Raw genomic sequence first — 23,181 nt, forward strand, 5'->3', positions numbered from 1 at the left:
GAGTGGCCGCAGGGTGGGGCCCGCCGGAGGGGTGGGGCGCGGGGCCCTGAAAGTTGGGAGGGAAGTGGCTGCCGGTGCCCGGGGACCCGGAGATGCTGCGGCCCTGCCGCCCGGCCCAGCGCCCTCCCCCAGGGTCTGCTCTGCAGCCTTCGGGGACGCGTCCTGGAAAACACCCGGCCCCGGATGCTTCCTCTCCCACCGACCCCATGATTTTTGGGGGACGCTGGTAGGGCCGAAGTGCACTCAGCAAAACCGGGGCGGCCAGAGGGTGCAAGCCCCTCTCTGCCTCCCCAGCCTTGCCCGGGATGCGTGGGTGCCCGTCGCATTTCGGGTTCCCTGACTTCTTGTAACAAACTTATTATCTGTCTCTGCCCGCTGCCTGGACAGGTGAGCAATCAACATGGTCTAATTCTAGGTTGCTGCGCTCTAACTTGCATGCAAAAATCTCATCATGCCCTTTGGAGATGAGGATGCTAGCACAGGGAGCGGCTCACATCCGTGCTCAGATAGAAGCCAGGATGATTCAAAGTGGTGCTGCTCACAGCTCCTTATTGAAAGCGCCCTACTGTGTGCAACATTTATTTAAAGTTTTCATAGGAGTCTGTGCATTTCATAAAAGTCTCTGATGTGCTATTTGGCAAGAGTAGATTTATCTGTAGCTGTGATTATATGACTTAAAATATGTTAACATTGTGTCTGTAGCTCTGGTTCGGTATGTTAAACTGCAAAAATACAATGTTAGGAGTCAGGCTCTCGGTGTTTATGTATTACACAGATTCCTTCATTTTGGTGGGAATTTGATGTTGGTGTTCTACAATTGGACTTTGGACGCAGGGAAACTGGACAGCTAAGAGCCTCGGTAGCCATGTCATCAGCTTTACGTTTAAATCAGCAAACCATTTCCTAGGCAAGAGGTTTCTGTGTGTTTGGGGGGCGGGAGGGGACGGGATTTTTCCCCACTATTGAAAGCTTTAAAACGTGCGAACGTTAGAGTAACAAATGGGAACCAGCTTTCTGTGATGGTAGTGGAGTTGTTGGTCTAAAAAAAAGGGAAACGTCATGAAAAATGATGTGCCTTAGACATCTATTAAGCTAAAGCTGAACACATGAAACAGTGTGGAATAATAGAGGCTCTAAGTTCAATGCCGTTTGTTATTCAGACCGCCCACCAACACCGTGGAAGGTGGAAATCGGACGGGATCTCCACCTTGCTGCTGGGATGTGGTTTTCTGGAGGGGAAATGAAATATAGCAAACAGCATCTGTCCTTTACAGTCCTATATATTCTGTAAAGCCTGTTATTTTCATGTGTTCTGACAGTTCATTTTTATTGTTTATTTTCATTATCTCTGACATGCTAACAAATACCAGCCTTCTTGATGGAGCAGGAACCTCAATAATTATAATAGGACCAATTCTAGATTATCTATAAAAATAGAACATAGGTCAGGAATACATACAAAATACAAAAAAAAAAAAATATTTTTTTGTGGTGCTAGCAGTGGAGCGCAGGGCCTTGCCCGTGCGTGGTGAGTGCCCTACCATTTAGTTACACCCTCCAGCCCATAATTTTCATATATTTTACTTTACTGTTGCACCCCTCCCAATTTTTTTAATCACAGCTACCAAAAAAACTACCTGTCCGTGGTAAACGATTAAAAAAAACAAAAGCTAGAAGCTTCATGAAAGACATTCAGAACCTCTACAGTGTCAGTCCTGAGTGGTTTTTTAAAAATTGTCTAAAATGCACATTCAAATGAAATACACGTTTGATTCCAGTATGGTGGCATTTTGAGCCTGTCAAGAAAATTTAAAAGTGCATCTGACTAAGGCATTCAAAGGTTCCCCAAGTTGGAAGGTATATTATTGAAGTGTCTTCTAAATCCTAGAGGAGAAAGAATTTACCTTTTCCTTCTTAGAGCTGAACATGCAGTATCTGCTCCACGCACTTGACATTTTGCCTGGATGGATTACTCTTGTCACAGGGCTTGTTGTCGCAGAGCAGATGGTCGTGCTCCTTGGAGTTTTTCCACTCATTTGATGTTTCCATGAAGAAACAATTTGCCAGAAGCCAGCCACAGCTACAGTTGCACTGGAGGTGATGCTAAGCCCTGATTAGCGCAGACCTTCGCTTACAGAGGCTGGGGGATATGGGTTCAGCTCTTCCCGCTGGGCCAGGCCAGGGTTCCTGGGGTTAGTGAATGGAGGAGAGCTTCATCTCATAATGCGTGGCACAAAGTTAGCGGTACTATCTGTAGCGAGCCCACAGACTTCTGCAGTGTTTTACTTGGCCCAGTGAAACCGAGTTTACCTTCAAAGTAACAGCTATCTTCTACCATCTCCTTACATAGTTCTCATCCTTTTCAAATTTAACTGCAATTATGACGTCAGAAAATTATGAAGTGGTTGACACAGCTGACTTTAGCTATATCCAAAAAACCCTCATGGTTTATCCTCAGGGGGAAAAAGCCAACATCTGAATGACAGTGATACCATGTGCATTTGCACAATGCCTTGAAATTCTATAAGGCCCATAAAAGGGCACCATGTCCTCTTCCAGCTAATTCTTAAAAAAGAAAACTGTAAATATTTTTATGCTGGGCCCAGGTTACTACCTGTAGTAGTTGTCAGGGACTCACTTTATTGATGTCTGCTACTGAGTAGCTTTTTGAAATGATATAAAGTGTTGCGTTTTTTGTTGCCTTTGGATGGTTGGAATTAGATCATTTGGGGATTTTTTTTTTTCACTTTATGATTTGAATATCACTTCACCATTGTTTCTTATACTACTGAGGTTCTTTTAACCCAACAGTGCCTTAACACAGACTCTGCTTATGTTAAAATAGTAGATTATTGGGCCGGGCCTGGTGGCGCGCGCCTGTAATCCCAGCCCTCGGGAGGCTGAGGCGGGAGGATCATTGGGATTTCGAGACCAGGCTGGGCTACAAAGTGAGTTCAAGGTCAGCCTGAACTGCGTAGCGAGACCCTGTCTCAAAAAGATGAAAAATAAAGTAAAATAAAATAGATTATTAAGCATTGACTCTATGCAAAAAATTAGTCTGAGTACTTAGTATGCACTTTCTTATTTAATTCTCCTAATATCCTTATTGGGTAAGGATTATTATTATCATCTCTGTTTTATATTTGAGGAAACAGAAACAGAGCAGCAGAGTCATTTACCTAACAGAGAGTCCGAGGGAGCCAGCGTTCCGATCTGGAAGGGCTGGTGATAGAGCCTGAGCCTCTGTCTCTGGAGCTCACTTAAGGTCTCTCAGACTTGCTGCCAATCCCCATGGTACATCTGTGATCCATCCTTTTCCAGTATCTAGAAATGTATAAGAAAATGAATCAGTGCTATAATTAAAGATTATTAAAATATCTGGGGCCACACAGAAATAAAGTAATACTAATCTAAAAACTCTGAAGGAAGAATAGCTATAAATAGGACATTATTGGGATAACTGACAAAACGAGTATATACTGTAGATCAGGTAACAGTATTATGTCAGGGCTGCATTTCCTCCTTTGATGCCATGAGTTATGTAAGAAAGCAGTATTGTTCTTACATATTAAAAGTGATTTTGGAGCGAAAGGATATATATATTTTTTCCATCTTATTTTCAGTGGGTCTGAGATATATAAAAAAAATAGAATAATAAAGCAAATAGGCAAAATTGGTAACTCTTGGCAAAGGATGTTCAGGAGTTCCTTGTTCTGTCCTTCTGCTATTTTTGTTTGTTTGTTTGTTTTGTTTTGTTTTTTGTACCAGGAATCAAACTCAGGACCTTACGCTTGTCAGGCGCTTGTGCCGCTGAGCTATGTCCTTGGCCCCCTTGTTCTATTCTTATAACTTCTATATCAAAAGAAAAAAATACCTAAAATTGAAGGTAGAAAACAGGAAACGAAGGTATGATATTCTAAGAATTTTGTTTTTAAATCAGTGAAGGATTATTTCCTGTGCTCTTTTTCTTCTCTTAAGGCTTGGGGGAAAGAACTTGAAACAACAACAAAAAAATCTTATCAAGAAGCTGGGGGTGTAGCTCAGTGGTAAAACACACTCAGTATGTGCCCAGCCTTGGGTTCAATCCCCAGCACTAAAAATAAACCTCAGAACATCTCCTCAAAAGTAGGCTGACTCTCTGAGATTTCAAAACCTGGCACCCTGCGGAAAAACTGGGCATTACTTTGCCTACCTCTTTTTGATGGGTTGGCAGGGGGCAGATAATAACATCTAGGTAGAAAGACAGCTCGCTTTTAATGATACCAAAAGTTAAAGTGGTTGGTTCTGGCATCTCCCTGCCTAAAACTCTGCAGCCCCACTTGTGTGGCAGCCTGGCGCACCCCTGCCTTCCTGGCTTCGGCGCCCGCCACCCGCTCCCGAGGGCTCCCTGTGGCCACACCGGAGCAGCTGGTCTGCGAGCACGTGGCCCGTGCGCCGGTGGCTTTCCCCGGAGCGCACTCCACTCTTTCCCTGCTGGAGCTCGGCTCACCCTTGAAAGTCCCATGGTGACCTCCTTTGGGAAGCTGTCTAATCCCAGGCGGAATTGAATTTCCCTTTGCCCGTGCTGACCTGTCAGCGGGGGAATCACGGTGCCGTCTGCTTTTTGTCAGTAGTCCTTTATTAAGCAACTGTGAGCTGGAAACTGTGCCCGGGATTCAAGGAAAAGAGGATTCAAAGGAACTCACAGTCTGGTAGCTAGGAGTGATTTATAAACAAATAACCAGAACACAAATAGAGGACAGAGAAATCAGCAAAGTGCCGTGAGAGCCCCAAACGCCGCCTGACAGCTTAGTGCTAAAGAAGAGTTTGCAGTGAGAGGCACAATGCGATCCCTTCCGGCGGCCTCCACCCTCCCAGGACCCGCTTCAGACGGAGATTTCTGGCGCATGATCTAATGGAAGGGATAAGTTAAAAACAATTGTAGGACCCAGGTAAATCTAGGTTCAGTGAAAGGCTAAAATACAGGGCTAAAGCTCAGGAGCGGGGGTGGTGTACGTATGTGACAGTGGTCTGTAGATCATGGTTTAAGTGTGCAGAGGTAAGAAAAGCCAGTGGGCACCTGTGAGTCTCTTGGGGACTTGGTATTTTTTCTAAACTACCCATCCTTTCAATTGCCTGGGACTCAGAGACTGCGCTCTTCCTTCCCCCACAGCTTCGGTGCTGTCCTTCCCGGCTCAAGAACCGTGTGAAATGGGAGACAGTATTAAAGTAGCTGAGTGTAGACCACAGGGAAGCAGGAAACCGATTTAAGACCCACAGGTGGTTCAGGCTGAGTGTGGGCCTCAAGTTTAAGGCTGTCATGTGAGTCAAACCACCCAGGGAGAGTAAGCCGAGCAAAAGAGGGTGGGGCTGTAACCTCAGAGAGACCGTTGTGGGAAGAGGGACTGAGAAAGAAAAGCCACCTGGAAAGACGGTTGGTGAGGAGGACAGACCGAGAGGCAGGGCACAGAGAAGTCTGGGAATGGACCGGGCGGGTGGTGGGGTCGTGTGCTGCAGAGACAGGCTGAGGTCTGAAATAAGGTTCCAACTATCAGGAGACCGTTGCTGACCAGAATGAGGACAGTTGGAGCTAAAGGATGATGGCAGAAATCCAGCTGGACTCAATTCAGGAGTGTCTGGCGTCGAGGAAGCGAACACAATAGTTACAGATGCCTCTTTCCAAGAAATTGGCAGGAGAGGGCAGGAGAGAGGCAGAATCCCAATGGTGGGGACCGTGAATGCATTCACTCATTTGCCAAGGCCAAGGAGCAGCTGCAGAATGAGCAGTGGAGAATGTGCAGACAATGAGTGGGACAAGATTCTTTAGGAGCCCAGTATGGCCAGTGTCACTGCAGAAATTCTTGCTCCGGGAAGGTAGGAACGATGTCTTATTCACGAATATCCCCCAGTACAAAGCAGTAGGCTCTCCAAGAACGTCTGTAAAAACAAGTAAAGATTTTACCTTTTAGAATTAGTCTTGATTGATGCAGTAGAATAATGAAAAAACCCTATTTTACCTTTTTTTATTTTTTTTGAGACAGGGTCTCACTGTGCAGTTCAGGCTGGCCTTAAGCTCACTTTGTAGCCCAGGCTGGCCTCAAATTCCCAACGATCCTCCTGCCTCAGCCTCCCGAGTGCTGGGATTACAAGCGTGTGCCACCACGCCCGGCACCATTATATTAACATTCTGTAATGTGCTGTATAGAAGCAGTAGACATATATAAAGCAATATATTTGTGACCTTATATTCTTTCAAATAAAATGGAAAATCACAAATTAGAACATATTGAAGGAGCCATAATCCTGATCACTGCATGTTTCTGTGACCCATAGGTTTTTCTTCATATCTGTGCTGACATCTCAGAATGTGTCGTGTCCATGGGACTCTGCTCTGTGGGCGTGGTGTGCAGTTCCCTGAAGGAGCCAGGCAGGCACATGCAGTCCCTGAAGACAGATTCTGTTCTCCTGTTTAACAGAGGGGCGCTGTCAGCTCCAGGCCACTGGCTTAAAATTAGTGATGTTTAGAAATTTTGGAAAAAGACATCTTTTGGATTGTCTTCTCTGTTTAATTTTGCCAACTGTAAATATTTCTCATATATACTCACAAAAACTGACTTTATAGAGAGTGTTTTGGTTCTGAGTAATTTAATTCTTTGGAGACGATACTCAAAAAGAAAAAACTTGGATGAGAAAGGCAGAGTCAGTGCATTGCAGACCATATTTCAGGGTGCAGATGGTGAGGGCTGCGTGTGGGTTTGATTCTGCTTTGCCAGTTGCAGTGTTTTAGACCTAAAACCCAAAACAAATATGTGAAAGCAGTTCTGGTTCTCATTTCCCTTCCTACTGCTTGTAAACTAGCGTACATATTGATATGATCTCGTTTTATCCTTTCTGTCCCAGTTTCACTAGGAAATGCTTATTTTCTTCTTAATATATCATTGCCTTTGCAAAATATGCTAAGCAAATCAAATTCCCCTGTATGGAATTCATTTATGAGGACTGCAATGACTTGATTTAAATGCTGATTGATCTTTCCTGCCTAAAATTACTTCACTTGATGAATTGCTGTCTGAAGAAACTGATTGCTCGGAACGTTATGTGGTCTTCAAAGTTCTAGCTCTGCGTTGTTTTTGTTTTAACAGTAGGCGCCTGGTACACGTCCTAGAATTTTCAAAACGGGAAGGACCCGCTTGTAGGGGACAATGCTAAGGGACAGTATGAAATCTTGGAATGACAGCCAGTCGGATCTCTGTAGCAGTGATCAGGAAGAGGAAGAAGAGATGGTTTTTGGTGAAAATGAGGATGATTTGGAAGAGATGATGGATTTAAGTGACCTGCCTACCTCCCTTTTCGCCTGCAGTGTCCACGAAGCGGTGTTTGAAGTCCAGGAACAGAAGGTAGGCCCTCGACCTGCCCATTTCTAGCCTATGGGGTCCGTGTTGGGGGAAATGGAGCTGCACAGGTCCATGACAAATGAAATAGGGGAAGTACGTGTCAACTGGTAGACCTTTGTATTGGATTTTAAAACTATCTGTGTGCAGCAGTGAGGAAATATTTAAAATATTTCCACAAATGTTTTGAGAAGGACTGGTTTTTAGTGGATTGTGAATTAGGTCTCATTAAATCTCCTCATTCATTCATTTATTCTTTCTTTCTCTTCTGGAAACCATAATTGACGAAAAGCTCATGACCTTTAGCCTGGCTTCCTGTTCCTTGGGAGTGGCAAAGAAGGAGCCAGCGTGTCCTGGGGCTGGTTCTATAGTGCTGTGGGGCCTGTTGATGATTTCATTGTAATAGATTGTTAGCTAACATTTCTTGTATTTTTACAACTTGACTGGGGAAAATGATTGAGTTAATTGTTTTTAAAGGTTACTCTCCTTTAGTTCATTTATTATTTACAGTGGTGTCTCCGTCACAAACTTAATCCTTTCAACAATTCTGCTCGAAAACCGAATTGGATAAGAAGTGAATCAGATCTCCCTACAAGGTCAACATTAAATTTAAAACTGTTGAATTTGATTCGGTTCTCAGCCAGTTTGCTTTGTGGCCAGAACTTTGGAAAAAATTACGTTTGTGAACTGACGTGTACCACTACACCTGGAAAGAGAGCTTTGTGTGTGTGTGTGTGTGTGTGTGTGTGTGTGTGTGTGTGTGTGTCTGTCTGTCTGTCTGTCTGTGTCTGTTGTCCCTCATAACTTCACAAAAACGTATAGGTTCTCATCTCACAGAAGTAAAATATTTTTCCCATTTACCATTTTTCATGTTCTGAAGCTTTCTCTCAGAACACATCCCTGGCCCTTTAACTTGGTATTTATGTGCCCCAAGTCTTGCCTTCCAGTGAGTTCCGTGGAGTAGAGCCCTAAGTCTTGCCTTCCAGTGAGTTCTGTGGAGCAGACCCGGGTAGTTGGATCAGTACATACTTGAGGGCCCACAGCATGTGAGGCACTGTGCCAGCTGCTTCAGGGAGGAGTGTGAGCTATATAGCTTCTGCCGTACACGAGTTGCCTTTCAGTTGTGACACAAGGTGGAATATTACTGCCTTTAAAAGCACTGGGGGGGCTGGGGATTTAGCTCAGCGGCACAAGCGCGAGGTCGTGAGTTCGATTCCCGGTACCGGAAAAAAAAAACAAACCCAAAAATTTAAATAAATAAAAATAAAAGCACTGGGAAGTCCAGCATGACATTGAAGGAGATGTCTTGAAGCCGGGCGGGATAGAAGGACCCACGAGGAGGCGGCACTGCATGGTGTTGGAGAAGGGTTCCTGCAGGGAAATGAAAGGGACTTTCAGCCAGAGGGAACGGAATTTGTAAAAGAGCTCCGTCAGGGGAGTGTGGGCCCTGCCGGGGAGGAGCACGCACTTCTGTGTGGCTGGTACTAGGGGAGGGTGCCCCAGTCAGATGCGCCACTCTGGGATGTGGCGAGTGTATGTGAGTAGCTGTGCTATTCTGAGCGAGGGGGTGGAGGCCAGAACTGCACACGCGAGGGTCAGGTGACAAGTACAGGGCAGAGGCCGAGCAGGAAGCCACCAGGAGTTCTGGGAGGAAGCCCGACTAGGAGGAGAGGACCCTGCAGGAGGAGAGAGCGGAGCAGTGCCCTCAGGATGTCTTTTGCGGTGGTTTTCACGTCCTTTCCCAAGTTCAGTCACAATTTAGAAATTTTGAAATCCTCCTTCTTAGTTTTCAAACACTTTTAGAAGCTCTAAAATTTCATATTATGAACAGTTAAGTAAACCTTGTTATTTGTTATTGTAAGAAACCATGTGAATGACTTTCAGCCTTTTGGTGAGTGATCAAAAATATTTTTAAAAAATTGTATGTGTACCGCCGGGCATGGTGGCGCATGCCTGTAATCCCAGCACTTGGGAGGCTGAGGCAGGAGGATCATTGAGAGTTCGAGGCCAGCCTGGGCTACAAAGTGAGTTCAAGACCAGCCTGAACTACATGGTGAGACCCTGTCTCAAAAAGACAAAAAAAAAAAAACAACAAACAAACCAATATATGCTGTACAGACTTTTTTCCTTGTCATTATTTCCTGAGCAATACAGTATAACTATTTATGTACACTCACATTGGATTAGGTATTATACGTCATCTAGAAACGATTTGAAGTATATGGGAGGGTGTGTACCGGTCATATACTCTGCCATCTTATATAGTCAACTTAAGTGTCCAAGGATTTGGGTATCTGAAAGGTCCTTGAATCAGGTTATCTTAAAAGTTGTATTTATAAGAATTCTTTCAAGAGACCTCACAGTCTTAAATGTATTTTAACTTTTTCTTTTTAACCACAGCTCAAGAAATTCTTACCTGGCCAAAGGGATGAGTTCTTGTTGATTGATTGACTCTTCCTTTCTTTCTTTTTCTTTCTTTCTTTCTTTCTTTCTTTCTTTCTTTCTTTCTTTCTTTCTTTCTTTCTTTCTTTTTTCTTTCTTTCTTTCTTTCTTTCTCTCTTTCTCTTTCTTCTTTTTCTTTCTTTTCTGTCTTTCATTCTTTTTCTCTTCCTTCTTTCCATCCCTCCTTCCTTCCCTCCCTTTCTCTTACCTCCCTCCCTCCCTCCCTCTCTCTCTCTCTCTCTTTCTTTCCCTGGCCAAAGGGATAAGTTCCTGTTGATTTATTCTTTTTTCCTTCTTTCCTTCCTTCCTTCCTCCTTCCCTCCCTTCTTCCTTCCCTCCCTCCCTTCCTTTCTTTTTCTTTTTGAGACAGGATCTCGCTCTGCAGTTCAGGCTGGCCTTGCACTTACGATGTAGCCCGGGCTGGCCTCAAACTCACAGTGATCCTCCTGCGTCAGTCTTCTGAGTGCTGGAATTATAGGCGTGCACCATCATGCTGACTTTCGTTGATTTTCACTTTAAAAATAATATGGGGGTTATGGCTAATCTAAATTTTACACTTGAAATCATTTCAGTAGAAGTTTTAGCAACAGCAGTTCAGTGGATATCACATTGTCTACAGTTCTTAGTCATAGTGAATTTTATATAACTGCCTTAACAGAAAGATCTGAAGTTGTGTCTGTCATCAACTGGATATGAAATTTGGGCAGAATCAAATGTTTCCTTTACATTTTTCTGCTCACTATCAGTGTCTTACTTCACCTACATTTCTCTTGGAATCACCTGTTCATATAGGCCCTTGTGTTATATGCAAGATCAAGCACTTCTGGTGAATTTTAGGCAGATTAGTTCAATTAAACACTTCCATTTTTTTTAAGGTGTGCACTTCTATTGAACTTTTAAAAAAAAAACTTCATTTTTAAAAAGAAGAATTTTTAGTGACTTGAACAGATTTTTGTCTTTATAGCTATCCCATTGTGGGAACAAACTTGCACATTCTTCCAAATAGGCATAGAATAAATAACAGAGGGACCGTTACCATGTAAAGGTAAATCTTCATTTCAAGTTGCTAGATTTTGACTCTGTGTTTTCATCAGTATTTCTTTTGCTTTTTGTTTTTATGTTTTTGAGACAAGGTCTCGCCATGGCGTAGGTCAGGCTGGTCTTCAACTCACTTTGTAGCTCAGGCTGGCCTCAAACTTGCAACGATCCTCCTGCCTCAGCCTCCAGAATGCTGGGATTCCAGGCGTGCGCCACCACACCCAACTCCTGGCTCATCGTGTTTCTTGAAAATAGTGTGTATGTGACGGGAGAGGGCAATAAACGCAAGGAAAATAAACTATAAAAATAAACTGGGGAAAAGGCTTATCGCTTCACTTATATTTACTCAGCAATATGAGTTAATTTTCATCGAGTGCTTAGCTAATCAATAATCCCATCAAGGGTACTGGAGGGTTAGTACTCCACTTTCTTTAACAGGTTTGAGTTTGTCCTGGTGTGACTGTATTTGCTTGTTTGTTATTTTTAGCTAGTTTCTCCTTTCTTAAAATAAAGAATAATTACACTTGCTACTGATTTGAGCATGAGCGGTTTTCAGAATCTAACTGAAATGTTGGTAATGTGTGACTTAGGTCTGTGTGTCTGAGCGCAGTGAGTGCTAACGCAGCGTGGTACTGTAATCGGGCTGACTGAGACGTGCAGAATGGCCTGTGCAGTAGAGGCCTATGTTTGTCAGACTGCCCCTACTGACCTGCCCACCGCAGCACATTTGATTTGATGTCGTTCTCACAATGGGGTGGACCAAGACATCTCTGCTTGGCCTCCTAGTCCTGTGTTTGATCGGGGACACTCCTCATCTCCCGAGTTGCCAGTGCAGAGAAAACACCTGTTAAATGTTTGCTAAATGACTGGCTTCTGGGTAATGCTTGCTGAGGATTATCAGTAATTATCTGGATTATCAGTGCTGTAGCTGAGAAGGAGAATTCAGAGCAGAGGCGGGTTAAGTACTAAGTTACAGATTTAACCTGAAATTCTGAAGCCAGATACATCGGCCCACATTCCTTTGTGGTCCACGTAGTCATACACACTGTGTAAATTTTTCTGTCAAGAATTTGATTCTAGCCAGGCGTGGTGGCACATGCCTGTAATCTTAGCACTCGGGAGGCTGAGGCAGGAGGATCCTTGCGAGTTTGAGGCCAGCCTGAGCTACAGAGTGAGCTCAAGGCCAGCCTGAACTACATAGCCAGACCCTGTCTCAAAAAGACCAAAAAAAAAAAGAATTTGATTCTATACCCTACAGTTAAAGAAGAACACAAAATACAGTTTATGAAAAGCAAATGGTAGCTGAAAGTTAACCAAATGAGCTGATCTTCCGTTTCTCAATCCTTGGGCGTTCTGCCACAGCCATCCACCCAGAGGTAAAATCCTTTGAGGAAAGTGATTTGTTTTAAATCTGGGGATTTGAAAAAGGTATTCAAAGGAAGAAAGTTTCTGTTATAGTGAACTACATTTTATTTTCATCTTTTTGAGACAGGGTCTTGCTATGCAATTCAGGATGGCCAACTCACTTTGTAGCCCAGGCTGGTCTCGAACTTGAACCGACCCTCCTGCCTCAGCCTCCTGAGCGCTGGGATTACAGGTGTGTGCCACCATGTCCAGCCATGAACTACATTTTTAACGAGCCTAGAACATCTAAGGCTTCAGTAAATGTTCATTTAATTGAAGCTATAATGCTCTTCTGGCCAAGAATTAGTAAGTTTTAGTTAGCTTCAAGACCAGATTAAATATTAGAAGTTTAGAACTAGAAGAAATTCTAGTCAAGTCTCGTTTTATAGCAGGCTCACAGTGGCTGCATGCTGTGGAATTCATTTTCACTTACACAGTGCAAACTACAAAATGTTGCAAAAAGAGTGAAAGAAGATACAAATGAATGGAAAGATGTCCCGTGTGCATGGTCTGGAAAACTTGACGTAGTTGTAGCCGTAGGGAATTTGCTCCAGGACTCTCATGGATTCCAAGCTCTGCAGATGTTCAAGTGTCTTATATAAAGTGATCTACTATTTGGATAAAACCTATGCACATCCTCCTGTATATTTCAGATCATCTCTAGAGTACTTACAGTGCCTGCTAAAATGTAAGTGCAGCCTGGCATAGTGGCACACACCTGTGGTCTCACTACTCTAGGAGTCCGAGGCAGGAGGATTATAAATTCAAGGCCAGCTTGGGCAATTTAGCAAGACCCTGTCTCAAAATTAAAGATAAATAAATAACAAACTAGAGATACAGCCCAGTGTGAAGGCTCTGAATTCATTCCCCAAACTGGGTGTGGTGGTGCATGCCTGTAATCCCAGCACTCAGGAGGCTGAGGCAGGAGGATCGTGGGGAGTTCGAGGCCAGCCTGGGCTACAAGGTGAGCTCAAGGCCAGCCTGAACTGCATAGCGAGACCCTGTCTCAAAAAAGACAAAAAAAATAATAATAATTCATTCCCCAGCGCCATGAATGCATGAATGAATAACATGTAAGTGCTATGTAAATAGTTGTCATTACTGTGTCATCGGAATACTGACAAGAGAAAAAGTCTGTGCGTGAGCAGTACTGACACAGCTATCATAGGTCATAACTACATTGTTGATCCAGGGGTGGTGGGTTCTGTGGGTTGATTCCTAGGATGTGGAATGTGGAACTTCCCCAGAGCTGGGCTTTGAGCCGGGCTGTACAACATACATGTGCTTGAAAAGAGACTAGTAGGATCGTCTACAAGTTAGCTTTGGTGATCATGGCTTTTCTATTTTATTTCCTCATCTACTTTGTATCCTATTTGTTTAAGTTATGTAGAGCATATTAGGATAGCAGGCCATGTCTGCAATGTATGTCTGTGTGCACAAATAAGTAAATAAGATACATTGGGAGCGGGGCTGGGGATTTAGCTCAGCGGCAAAGCGCCTGCCTGGCAAGCGCAAGGTCGTGAGAAAAACCAAAAACCGGAGAAAAACCAAAAACCAAAAACCGGAGAAAAACCAAAAACCAAAAACCGGAGAAAAACCAAAAACCAAAAAAAAAAAAAGATACATTGGGAGTGTTTACCAAAATACTTTTACTGGTTCAGATGTACAGAGAACATTTATTTTATTTATTTTGGCTTTCTTGAGACAGGGTCTTGCTATGTACTTCGGGCTGGCCTTGAACTCACTATGTAGCCCAGGCTGCTCTCAGACACGCTCAGTCATCCTGCCTCAGCCTCCCGAGTGCAGGGTTACAGGCACCCCCGGCAGAGCAGGTTGCCCACAGTGGTGGCCATCCCTCCCCAATACTTCAGTAAATATTTCCTACAAATAAGGACATTCTTCTAGGAGAAAAAGCAAAAACCAGGGACTGGCTGAGATACATTACTCCCATGTGCTCCTCACGGCCTAGTCAACATTTGCCAGTTGTCCCAGTAACGTTCTTTATGACAAAAATACCGAGCCCTCCTGGTGCGTTGCACTTAGCGGCCGGGTCTCCTGAGTCTCCTTTGATCACAGAGAATTCCTGGTCTCCCTGACCTCCCTCACCGTCCGCACTCTGACCCTGACTGGCTGGGCTTTTGTAGCAGGGCTTTCAGCATGGGCTTGTGTGCCGTCTCCCGGGGACTAGGTTCAGGTTGCCCACTTTGGCAGGGATGTCGCAGAAGCCACGCGGTTCTTGCCACGTGACATCTGCTGGGGTGATTTCCATTTGTCCCGTTGCACTTACGCCCTCCACTCAATTACGGTGGTATCTGCCAGTCTTGTCTGATATCAAATTATTTTTAATTAATTAATATTTGGTGAGAGTTACTTTAAAACAATATCACGTTCCCCCACCAAACTTTCAGTGTGTTTACTTACGCAGTCAGGCTCATAGTTTCTTACTGCATTCCTTGCTAGAATCTGCCAGCATCCGCGTGCATCCTGGGTTTGGCCCCTGGCCGCCCCTCCACAGGGTGGCATCTGTGTCTTTTTGACACACGCCCAGCATCCTTTAGATACGTCACTTTTTAGTACGCTAGGACACTGCCGCGTCGCTGTGGACCTTCCCTGCCCCAGCCTTGGGGTCTGCCGTTTCTCCGGAGTCCTGCTTCCTTTCAGGGGAGTATTGAGACACAAAGGTGGAGGAGCCCCGAATTATCAGCATTCTGGGCCTCTCAGTGAGGGAGCTAGGAAATACACAGATACATACGCATGCTGTTACATGTGTGCAGTGCTGTCACATGCATACATGTGCTGTCACACGTGTACATGTGCCACTACATGGGTATGTGTGCTGTTACATGTATACACGTGCCGCTACATGTGTACGCGTGCCGTTACATGTGTACAGTGCCGTTACATGTGTGCACGTGCCGTTACATGTGTATATGTGTTGTAGCTTATAGTTCGCTGCCAGTAAACACCAACTCATTTCTAGTTTCCCCCTTTTCAAATGATAACACTTCTCCGAGAGAAAGCAGACTGGCTGCTGTGATCTTGGCGTGTTCAGCCGCTCTCCCCGATGTAAGCCCACACCCCCTCCCCACGCGCTGGGCGAGCCCACGCAGACCCCTCCTCCCTCACCTGCGGGGCGCCTTCCCCACATCTCCCTCCTCACCATCTCACCTGCCTGGGCTTTGCCCACTCCCGGCCCTGTGCTGGGCGCCCTGGGCCCTCCCGTGCCTGCCGCCCCTCCTCGGGCGCGCCGTCCTCCCCCGGTGGGCTCCAGCATCCCGCACCAGGCCGTGCTGCTCGCAGTTGCCTCCCCGTCCCAGCTGGAATCCCACAGCTCTCCCGCGCGGCCCCTTTTCAGACAGTGCTTCTGGGCTGAATGTTCAGGAAGGGAAAACGTCCTGTTCCTGTAAGGGATAATGCCCTTAAGCTCCTTCCCGTGGCTGTTTCTGGTGCGTCTCAAGCGCTCTCACCTTTGGAAAGATGCGTTTCTCACTTTAAAGTGCGTCCCCACCCTCAGGACCCCCAGAGCAACGGCCTCCAGGAAGAAAACGAACTTCTACCCAGGAACAGAGCACACAGGCGACGGGTGTTCCCACACCTGGACCAGTGCCTGGACACACGGGCTGCGTACAGCCCCCTTTCGAGAGACTGAGGCGGACGCAGAGATCAGAGAGCAGAGCTCCACGTCGGTGTCTGTCGCCCAGCCCCTGGCAAGCCCAAGCAGGAAATGTGGGCGGTTCTTTTTCTTGTGTCTCTGTGTGTCACCTGAAAGAAAAAGAATCCTGCCTGCTGCTCCCGGTTTTTCTTACATGCTTTGATAACCTTGTATCAGCCACTGTGCCTGGTTTTAGATGGCTTTCATGTTCCTGTGCCAGCCTGGCGCCCGGAGAAATAGGCACAGTGAAGCACTTCCAAGGCTATCATTACACATTCGGGGTTTTTTTTGTTTTGTTTTGTTTTTTTGAGACAGGATCTGTGTAGTTCAGGCTGGCCTTGAACTCAAAGTGATCCTCCTGTCTCAGCCTCCTGAGTGCTGGGATTACAGGCAGCGCCACCATGGCCAGCAGGTTGAATTTTATCAGATGCTTTTTTTTTTTTATCTGTACACCTACTGAGATTCTCTCCACCCCCCCCCACCCCACCCCCGCTGTAATAAAGTGTGTTCATTTGGGGATGCTAAAGCAACCTGGCATTCCTGGAGGAAGCCCAGCTTGGTCTGGATGAGAGAGCTCTTCTGTATTACATTGGGTGTAGTTTATCAGTCATTGGTTTGGAATCTTAATGTACTGTATGCTCATAAAAAAAAAAAAAAGACAGCCTGTAAGCTGGGCTTGGTGGTGCATGCCTATAATCCCAGCACTCAGGAGGCAGAGGCAGGAGGATCTTTGGGAGTTCAAGACCAGCCTGGGCTACAAAGTGAGCTCAAGGCCAGCCTGAACTGCATAGTGAGACCCTGTCTCAAAAGAGAAGAAAACAGCCTGTAGATTTTCTCATCCTTTCCATGCTTCAGTATCAAGGCAATGCTGACTCTAAAGCTGAGAAGAGTTGGAGACCTGGGCAGCAGCCTGCATCTGACCAACACAGTAACCTAACCTTAAAAAAATCCTGCGAGGTTTTTTTGGGGTTTTGATAGGCTGCCTGACTTGAGTATCATTGAGTGCAGTACCTATTCTATTTGTCTTTCCTATATATTCTAATGACAACTCCAATATCAGTAATCCACGGATCTATTTCTGTTATAAGGGATTTTCTTGTTTTTCCTGCCTTAAACATTTGATTTTAAACAAATAGAAAAAAATTATTTTGTAAGGGGCAGGGTCTTACTGTGCCGTTCAGGTGGTCCTGAGCTCACTATGAAGCCCAGACTGGCCTTGAACTCACAGCATCCTCCTGCCTCAGCCTCCCGAATGCTGGGATTATAGATGAGCACCACCACACCCGGCTCAAAACAATAACAAGCAGGAGTAAAATCCACAACGTGAATGCAACACATGTAGAATTTGACTTCAGCTACAATGAAAACAAAACAAAACAGAAACAGAAACAAAACCAAAACCGGGCTGTGCTCTCCTCAGTCATGTCAGAGTTCATGCCAGAGTAAGAGTATCTTCAGTGTCGTCATCAGCCTGAGGCAGTGTCCTCGGCCTCAGAGTATTTACAGTCCAGGGAAACGTCCTGAAGAGTCCCAGGAAGTGGCCACTGCTGTCCTTGTCGGGGATGCCCCTGTGACCGCTGCATCTCAGCCATGGAGGGCGCAGCTCCCAGGACAACTCAGCAGTTGTGCGGGGCAGCGTCTGGCTTTGCATCGCGACCTCCACGGTGCCAGCTCTCTCACCGGCGTCGTACCATCCCTGCGCCTTCCCCTCCTTCAAGGGTCCACAGTGAACAGAGAAGGGGCAGCGACTTTCTGTGACTGTCGACCGGCGCGCGGGCTTTTTCAAGAGCTGTATCGTCTGCCCTGCTTCTGTTAATGATAGCACTGCTACTGCCCGGGTGTGCACCGTTCCGAGCGCTCTGGGCGTTCGCCCACAGCCACCCTGCAAAGCGGGTACTTGTGTTACTCTGACCTAACGGAAGGAAGGGGCCCAGGGTCACACAGCTGTAGGGCAGAGCCAGGACGTTCAGGGAACCTGCACAGGAGAGCGCCGGACCTCTGATGCGGAGCCGATGCACAGTTAAGAAGCCACAGGAAAACAGCCCGCATCCAGGCGGTGGAGTCCTCCTCAGGTCCCCACTGTGGTCTCACGTTTGGAGAAGTCAGCGGTCTCTTTCGGGATGCAGATAGAAGCATTTTGTCCCACAGCCAGTGAGCAGAGAACTGCTGGTCCTCGGGAGTAGATTCGGCCTGTCCAGCGTGCCCTTCTCGGAAGAGGCAGGAGAGGTCGGTGTGCACGGAAGCCAGTGCCCAGTCGCCACCACCATGGAAGAGTCGCAGTGTTGAGGGCGCGGGCGCAGCCTCTGCGGGAGTCACACACACTGTGCTGTGGGGACGCGTGGCCGCCCTGGAGGAAGCACCTGGCCGGCTGGGGGATGGTGGCAGAACCGGGACTTTTTAACCCTTTTCTGCTTCATGGACGGGGAGGACAGGAACGGGCACAAAGGTCTGAGTGGCTGCCCTGGCGAGCGAGCGGTGGTTGGTTTCCTCCTCCTGCTGGCACAGATCTGCCGCCACACAGACCTTGAAGTGAACCCTGAGTGCGTGGAACAGCTGTCTAGACGACTGAAATGGTTTGTTTTGTCCAGAGCAATTTGCACGGTTTGCAGGCAGAAACCGTGCTTTTGATGCCTTAGATCAAAATGATACGTCTGAGCCCAGCGTCTGGACAGGTTTGCAAGCCGGAGGTGGTTCAGGGCTGCTGCGATGCTCTGGGTGGGATGAGCGCCTCCCTGTAATCTCACTGCCTCTCTGAGATGCGCCGCACCAACCCCGGAGGCAGGGAGAGGACTCGGTGAGAGGGCAACACTTCGCCTTCACCTCCGCTGCGTTCCCTGCCTGGGTTCCTTCCGTCCGCTGTCTCCTCCAGAGCGCTACGCAGTCTCTCCCTCGCTCTTCTCTGCCTCGCTCAATTGTTTATAACCAAACAACTTTATTTATTTGGTACCGGGAATCAAGCTCATGACCTCGAGCTTACCGCGCAGGCGCCACTGAGCTACATCGCTGGACCGACCAAACAACTTTAAACACCCACACAATCTTCAGGTTTAAAAATAAGCAAAGAAACAACCAGCCAATACTGTGGAAAGCTGTGATCTTGCTTGCCTAGTGTACTCAAGCCCTGCAGGGGGAAAAGATTTTTTTTTTTTTTTTTTTTGGTTTTTGATGGGCTCCTGATTTGAGTATCGTTGAGTGGAGTACTTTCATACCTTGAAAACTGTGTGTGCTCACAGGTATGTGTGTACAGTATTCTTCCAGCAGAGACTCTGAACTGCAGCCAGGCATGGTGGCGCATACCAGTAACCCCAGCTGCTCCAGAGGCTGAGGCAGGAAGGTTGTGAGTTCAAGGTCAGCCTGGGCAACATAATAAAAACCTATTTAAAACAACAAGAAAAAAGAGAAAAAACAAGAAGGGCCTCAGTGGTAGAACGTTTGCCCAACATGTATGAAGCCCTGGGTTTGATCCCTAGCACTACAAAAAGAAAACAAAAAAGGTTTTAAATCTTTTATATGTTCTGCTCCTCTCTACTGCTATTGAATTTCAGCCCCAGAATTTTATCAGTGCCCAGCTGATCAGAGTTTTAATTCACTATGCTTAGCTGTATGTGCACTTTTTTTCTGGTCAATAAAGTCATTTCTTCTGATCCTTTTAGTGGCAGTGGTGTTAAGAATCAAAAACAGTGTCTAGTTCAGGCTGCTATATAACAGAGTACCTTAGACTGGGTAATTTTAAATAGCAGAAATTTGCTGCTCGCTCTTCCAGAGGCTGGAAGTCCAGGATCAAGGCTCTGGCAGACTTAGTGTCTGATGAGAACCTGTTTCTCATGGATGGCACCTTCTGTGTGTCCCCACGGATGGAAAGACAATGGGACGAGCAAGCTGCCTCAGGCCTCCTTTCTGTGGATGTTAATCCCATTCCTGACAGCACTCCAGGCCTGCCTCCTCTCCTCCCAGAAGTCCCACCTCTGGAGCTGGGCATGGTGGCACAAACCTGTAATCCCAGCATTGTCATCCCAGCACTCGGGAGGCTGAGGCAGGAGGATCATTGCAAATTCAAAACCAGCCTGGATTACAAAGTGAGCTCAAGGCCAGCTTGAACTACATAGCAAGACATTGTCTCAAAAAGACAGAAAAAAGTCCCACCTCTCACTACCAACATGGAGGGGGATTAGACTTTGACATGAATTCAGACAGACAGACATTCAGCCATCGTAGACGCTTTGCCTGTCCTCAGGCAGAAATGGAGGTGTTGCCTATTGGCAAATCTGTAGTCTCTGCACAATGGAGGATGGAATTTTCTATATCACATCTACAGAAAGAAGTGGACCATAAAAATACCTTGCCTTAGGACACCAAAGATAATGTCCCTGCTGATTGAATCAAAGTGTCATCTTCAAATTGTCCTTCCTACTCCTTAATGCACAGAGCGAGGTGCTGCTTACTCTTTTCAGGCCGAAGAAAGGGGTGTAATGGTAACATTTCATACTGTGCTCCTCAGGGAAATGGGTAGACCTTGCTCCTTTGCTTGGGAAGAGGGGAACCGAGAGGAGCCAAGGTCGTTTAGGAAGGTCAGGAATTCCCTGCACCTCTGCATCCCCATCTGTGCGTCTTGGGAAACCATCCCGGGAGGGCTTTTCCACATTGTGACTTTGGGGAGTCTGTTCCCCAGCAACCTTGTGCTCTTCTTGAGTACCCCCAAGTGCCATTGGTTACCCGCTGTTCTTAGGTGCAGGGTATTCGCTGACCTCAGCATCTGAAAGCAGCTTCTACTCTGAAATCTATTTCTGTTACCGAGAAAGCCTCAAGATGACGCTCGGAGGCTGCATTCTCTGTGTTTCGCCTGTCGCTGTTACACCGCCAGAGGGCAGTGCAGAGTAGCCGCAGGAAAAGTAGAGTGGTTACCCCTGACCTGATTCGGGGGACCCCCATCACCTGATCTGAAGCAAATGTGCAGCCATCGCTCTGTAACTGGACAGTGTGAATTCTATGTCCGTAGAGAATTTAGAAACTTACAAAAGTGAGTTATTGCTGAAATACTTCTAAGGGGAAATCATTGCAATTTGGCTTTTGAGTGAACTGCAAACAGGTACACGTCTATAACATTGACCACGGGGCATTTCCAGAGCATTTCCTTAGATTACATCCTCGCTTCCTATCTAGCTGTTCTTGGTGCTCGTGCCTGCTTGGCAGGGCGGTTTCAGGACCACTTGCTGGCCGAGGACTCTTACCTGTGCCCTCAAGTAATACAAGGGAACTGTCCCAAACCCCAAACTGAAATCCAGAATGCTTCAAAATCCAAAGCTTTTTGAGCATTGTTTTGGAGGTGAAGAAATTTTGGGGTTTTTTTGTTTTGTTTTGTTTTGAGACAGGGTCTTGCTATATAGTGCAGGCTGGTCTTGAACTCACTTACGTAGCCCAGGATTGAACTCACTGCAGTCCTCCTGCCTCAGCCTCCAGAGTGCTGGGATTACAGGTGTGTGCCATCCATCGCGCCCAGCAAGTGGTGAAGAAATTTTAAATCTCAAAACATTTCAGGGTTTGGATTTTTGGATTAGGGAATGTGTTGCACTGGTACATTCCCCATAAATATTCCAAAATCTGAAAAACTCTGAGATCTGAAATATTTCTGGTCCCAAGCATTTCTGAGAAGGGATAATCAACCTGTAATAGTTTTACCTCTGAATTATTTTTTTCATGTCTACATGACCTCAAAGCTAGAAGTCATATATTACATAAACCATATTTATGCTACATTAAAGAGAAAATGCATGTGAAAGACAGGGAGAAAAACCAAAAATTTAGAAAAAGCCTACTGATCAACTCTCATAAGGCTTCCTTTTTATCGGTTTCTTTTTTCTTTTAACCCCAACCACCCCATCTTAGTTACTTGTTGCTGAGACAAAATACCCAACACCCAAAGTTAAAAGGGGAACGGTAATATTTAGTTCACAGTTTATAGAGGTTTCTGTCCATAATCAGCTGGCTCCAAGGCAGGGTGGCATTTGGCAGCAGGGCAGTAGTTCGTGGTGGCAGAAGACAGCAAAAGCAACCAGAGAAGGAAAAAGAGCAGGAGGGGACAAACTCTTTCTGTCCCTTGTATTGTATGCAGGCTACCTGCCCTAGGGCGGGTGTAGCACTCACACCCTTAATCCCAGCATTGGTCCATGGATCACTCACAAACTCTCAATTCAGCCCCCACCGAAAAGCCCACTCTCATGACCAAATGAGGCTTTGGGAGGACATCAGACATAATAAACCATAACATCCACCCCGACAGGCTTACTTGTTTTTGTGCTGGGAGTTGAACTCGCGTCATGCAAGCAAAGCACAAACTCTATCATTGAGCTAAACCCGCACAGTGGTTTTTTTGTTTTGTTTTGCTTTTTTGTGGTTTTTTTTTTTTTTTCTTGTTTGTTTGATTTGGATTTTTTATGTGTGGCCCTAGGAACTGAACCCAGGGCCTTAAAACTAGGCGACAGCCCCAGCCCTTTTGTATTTTGAGAGAGGCTCTTGCTAAGTAGCAAGGCTGCCTAGACTGGGTGAGCTTGCAGTCATTCCTGCCTCTGCCTCCCAAAATACTGGGGCTCCGGGCGTGCACCACTACACAGGGTTGGGGGACTGGGGATTTAGCTCAGCGGCATAGCGCCTGCTTGGCAAGCGCAAGGTCCTGAGTTCGATTCCCGGTACCAGAAGAAAAACAAAAAAACAACAACAAAAAAAACACTACACAGGGTCAGCTTTGCGTAATTCTTAATCATGTTTAGATTAAGATACTGGGGTTTAGAAGAGTGACAACCATATGATCATTGCTGTCATCTGCATGCTGCACGCCTTTACAGTGTATTTCTGGAATGAGAAAAAATTGTGTTGAAGAGACATTGGGAAAAAGATAGGATTATCAGGTAGTTAGTTGTGTAGTTGGCAAGATAGTTCATGCTGTTTTACCCTGAAAAATTAATTTTTGTGTGGCATTAAGAATAGATACATAGGGCAACCCACTCGGGCCCCCCTCTGTCCCTCTTGGACAGAAGCTTTCTTTCCCTCAATAAATATATTCTGCTGTTAAAAAAAAAAAGAAAAGAATAGATACATAGGGCTGGGGATATAGCTCAGTGGCACAAGTGCCTGCCTGGCAAGCGCAAGGTCCTTAGTTCAATTCCCAGTACAAAAAAAAAAAAAAATTAGCTATCATCTCTCTTTGGGCCGGGGATATAGCTCAGCGGCACAAGTACCCACCTGGTAAGCGCAAGGTCCTGAGTACGATTCCCAGTACCA

General features: G+C 46.0%; 1 protein-coding gene across 1 annotated transcript in view; it reads left to right on the top strand.

The window, feature by feature from the left end:
• Nucleotides 1-7,128: 7,128 nt before the first annotated feature.
• Nucleotides 7,129-23,181, top strand: part of Rcan3 (RCAN family member 3) — a gene marked incomplete at its 5' end in the record, with an annotated part of 28,303 nt that continues 12,250 nt past the window's right edge. Inside the window, 1 exon segment of the mRNA XM_013519579.1 lies at nt 7,129-7,376. Within this exon segment, the coding sequence (XP_013375033.1) occupies nt 7,182-7,376 (195 nt within the window).

The sequence above is a fragment of the Chinchilla lanigera genome, unplaced genomic scaffold (genome assembly GCF_000276665.1).
Source record: "Chinchilla lanigera isolate Chin_1 unplaced genomic scaffold, ChiLan1.0 scaffold00051, whole genome shotgun sequence".
NCBI classification, from domain to species: Eukaryota; Metazoa; Chordata; class Mammalia; order Rodentia; family Chinchillidae; genus Chinchilla; species Chinchilla lanigera.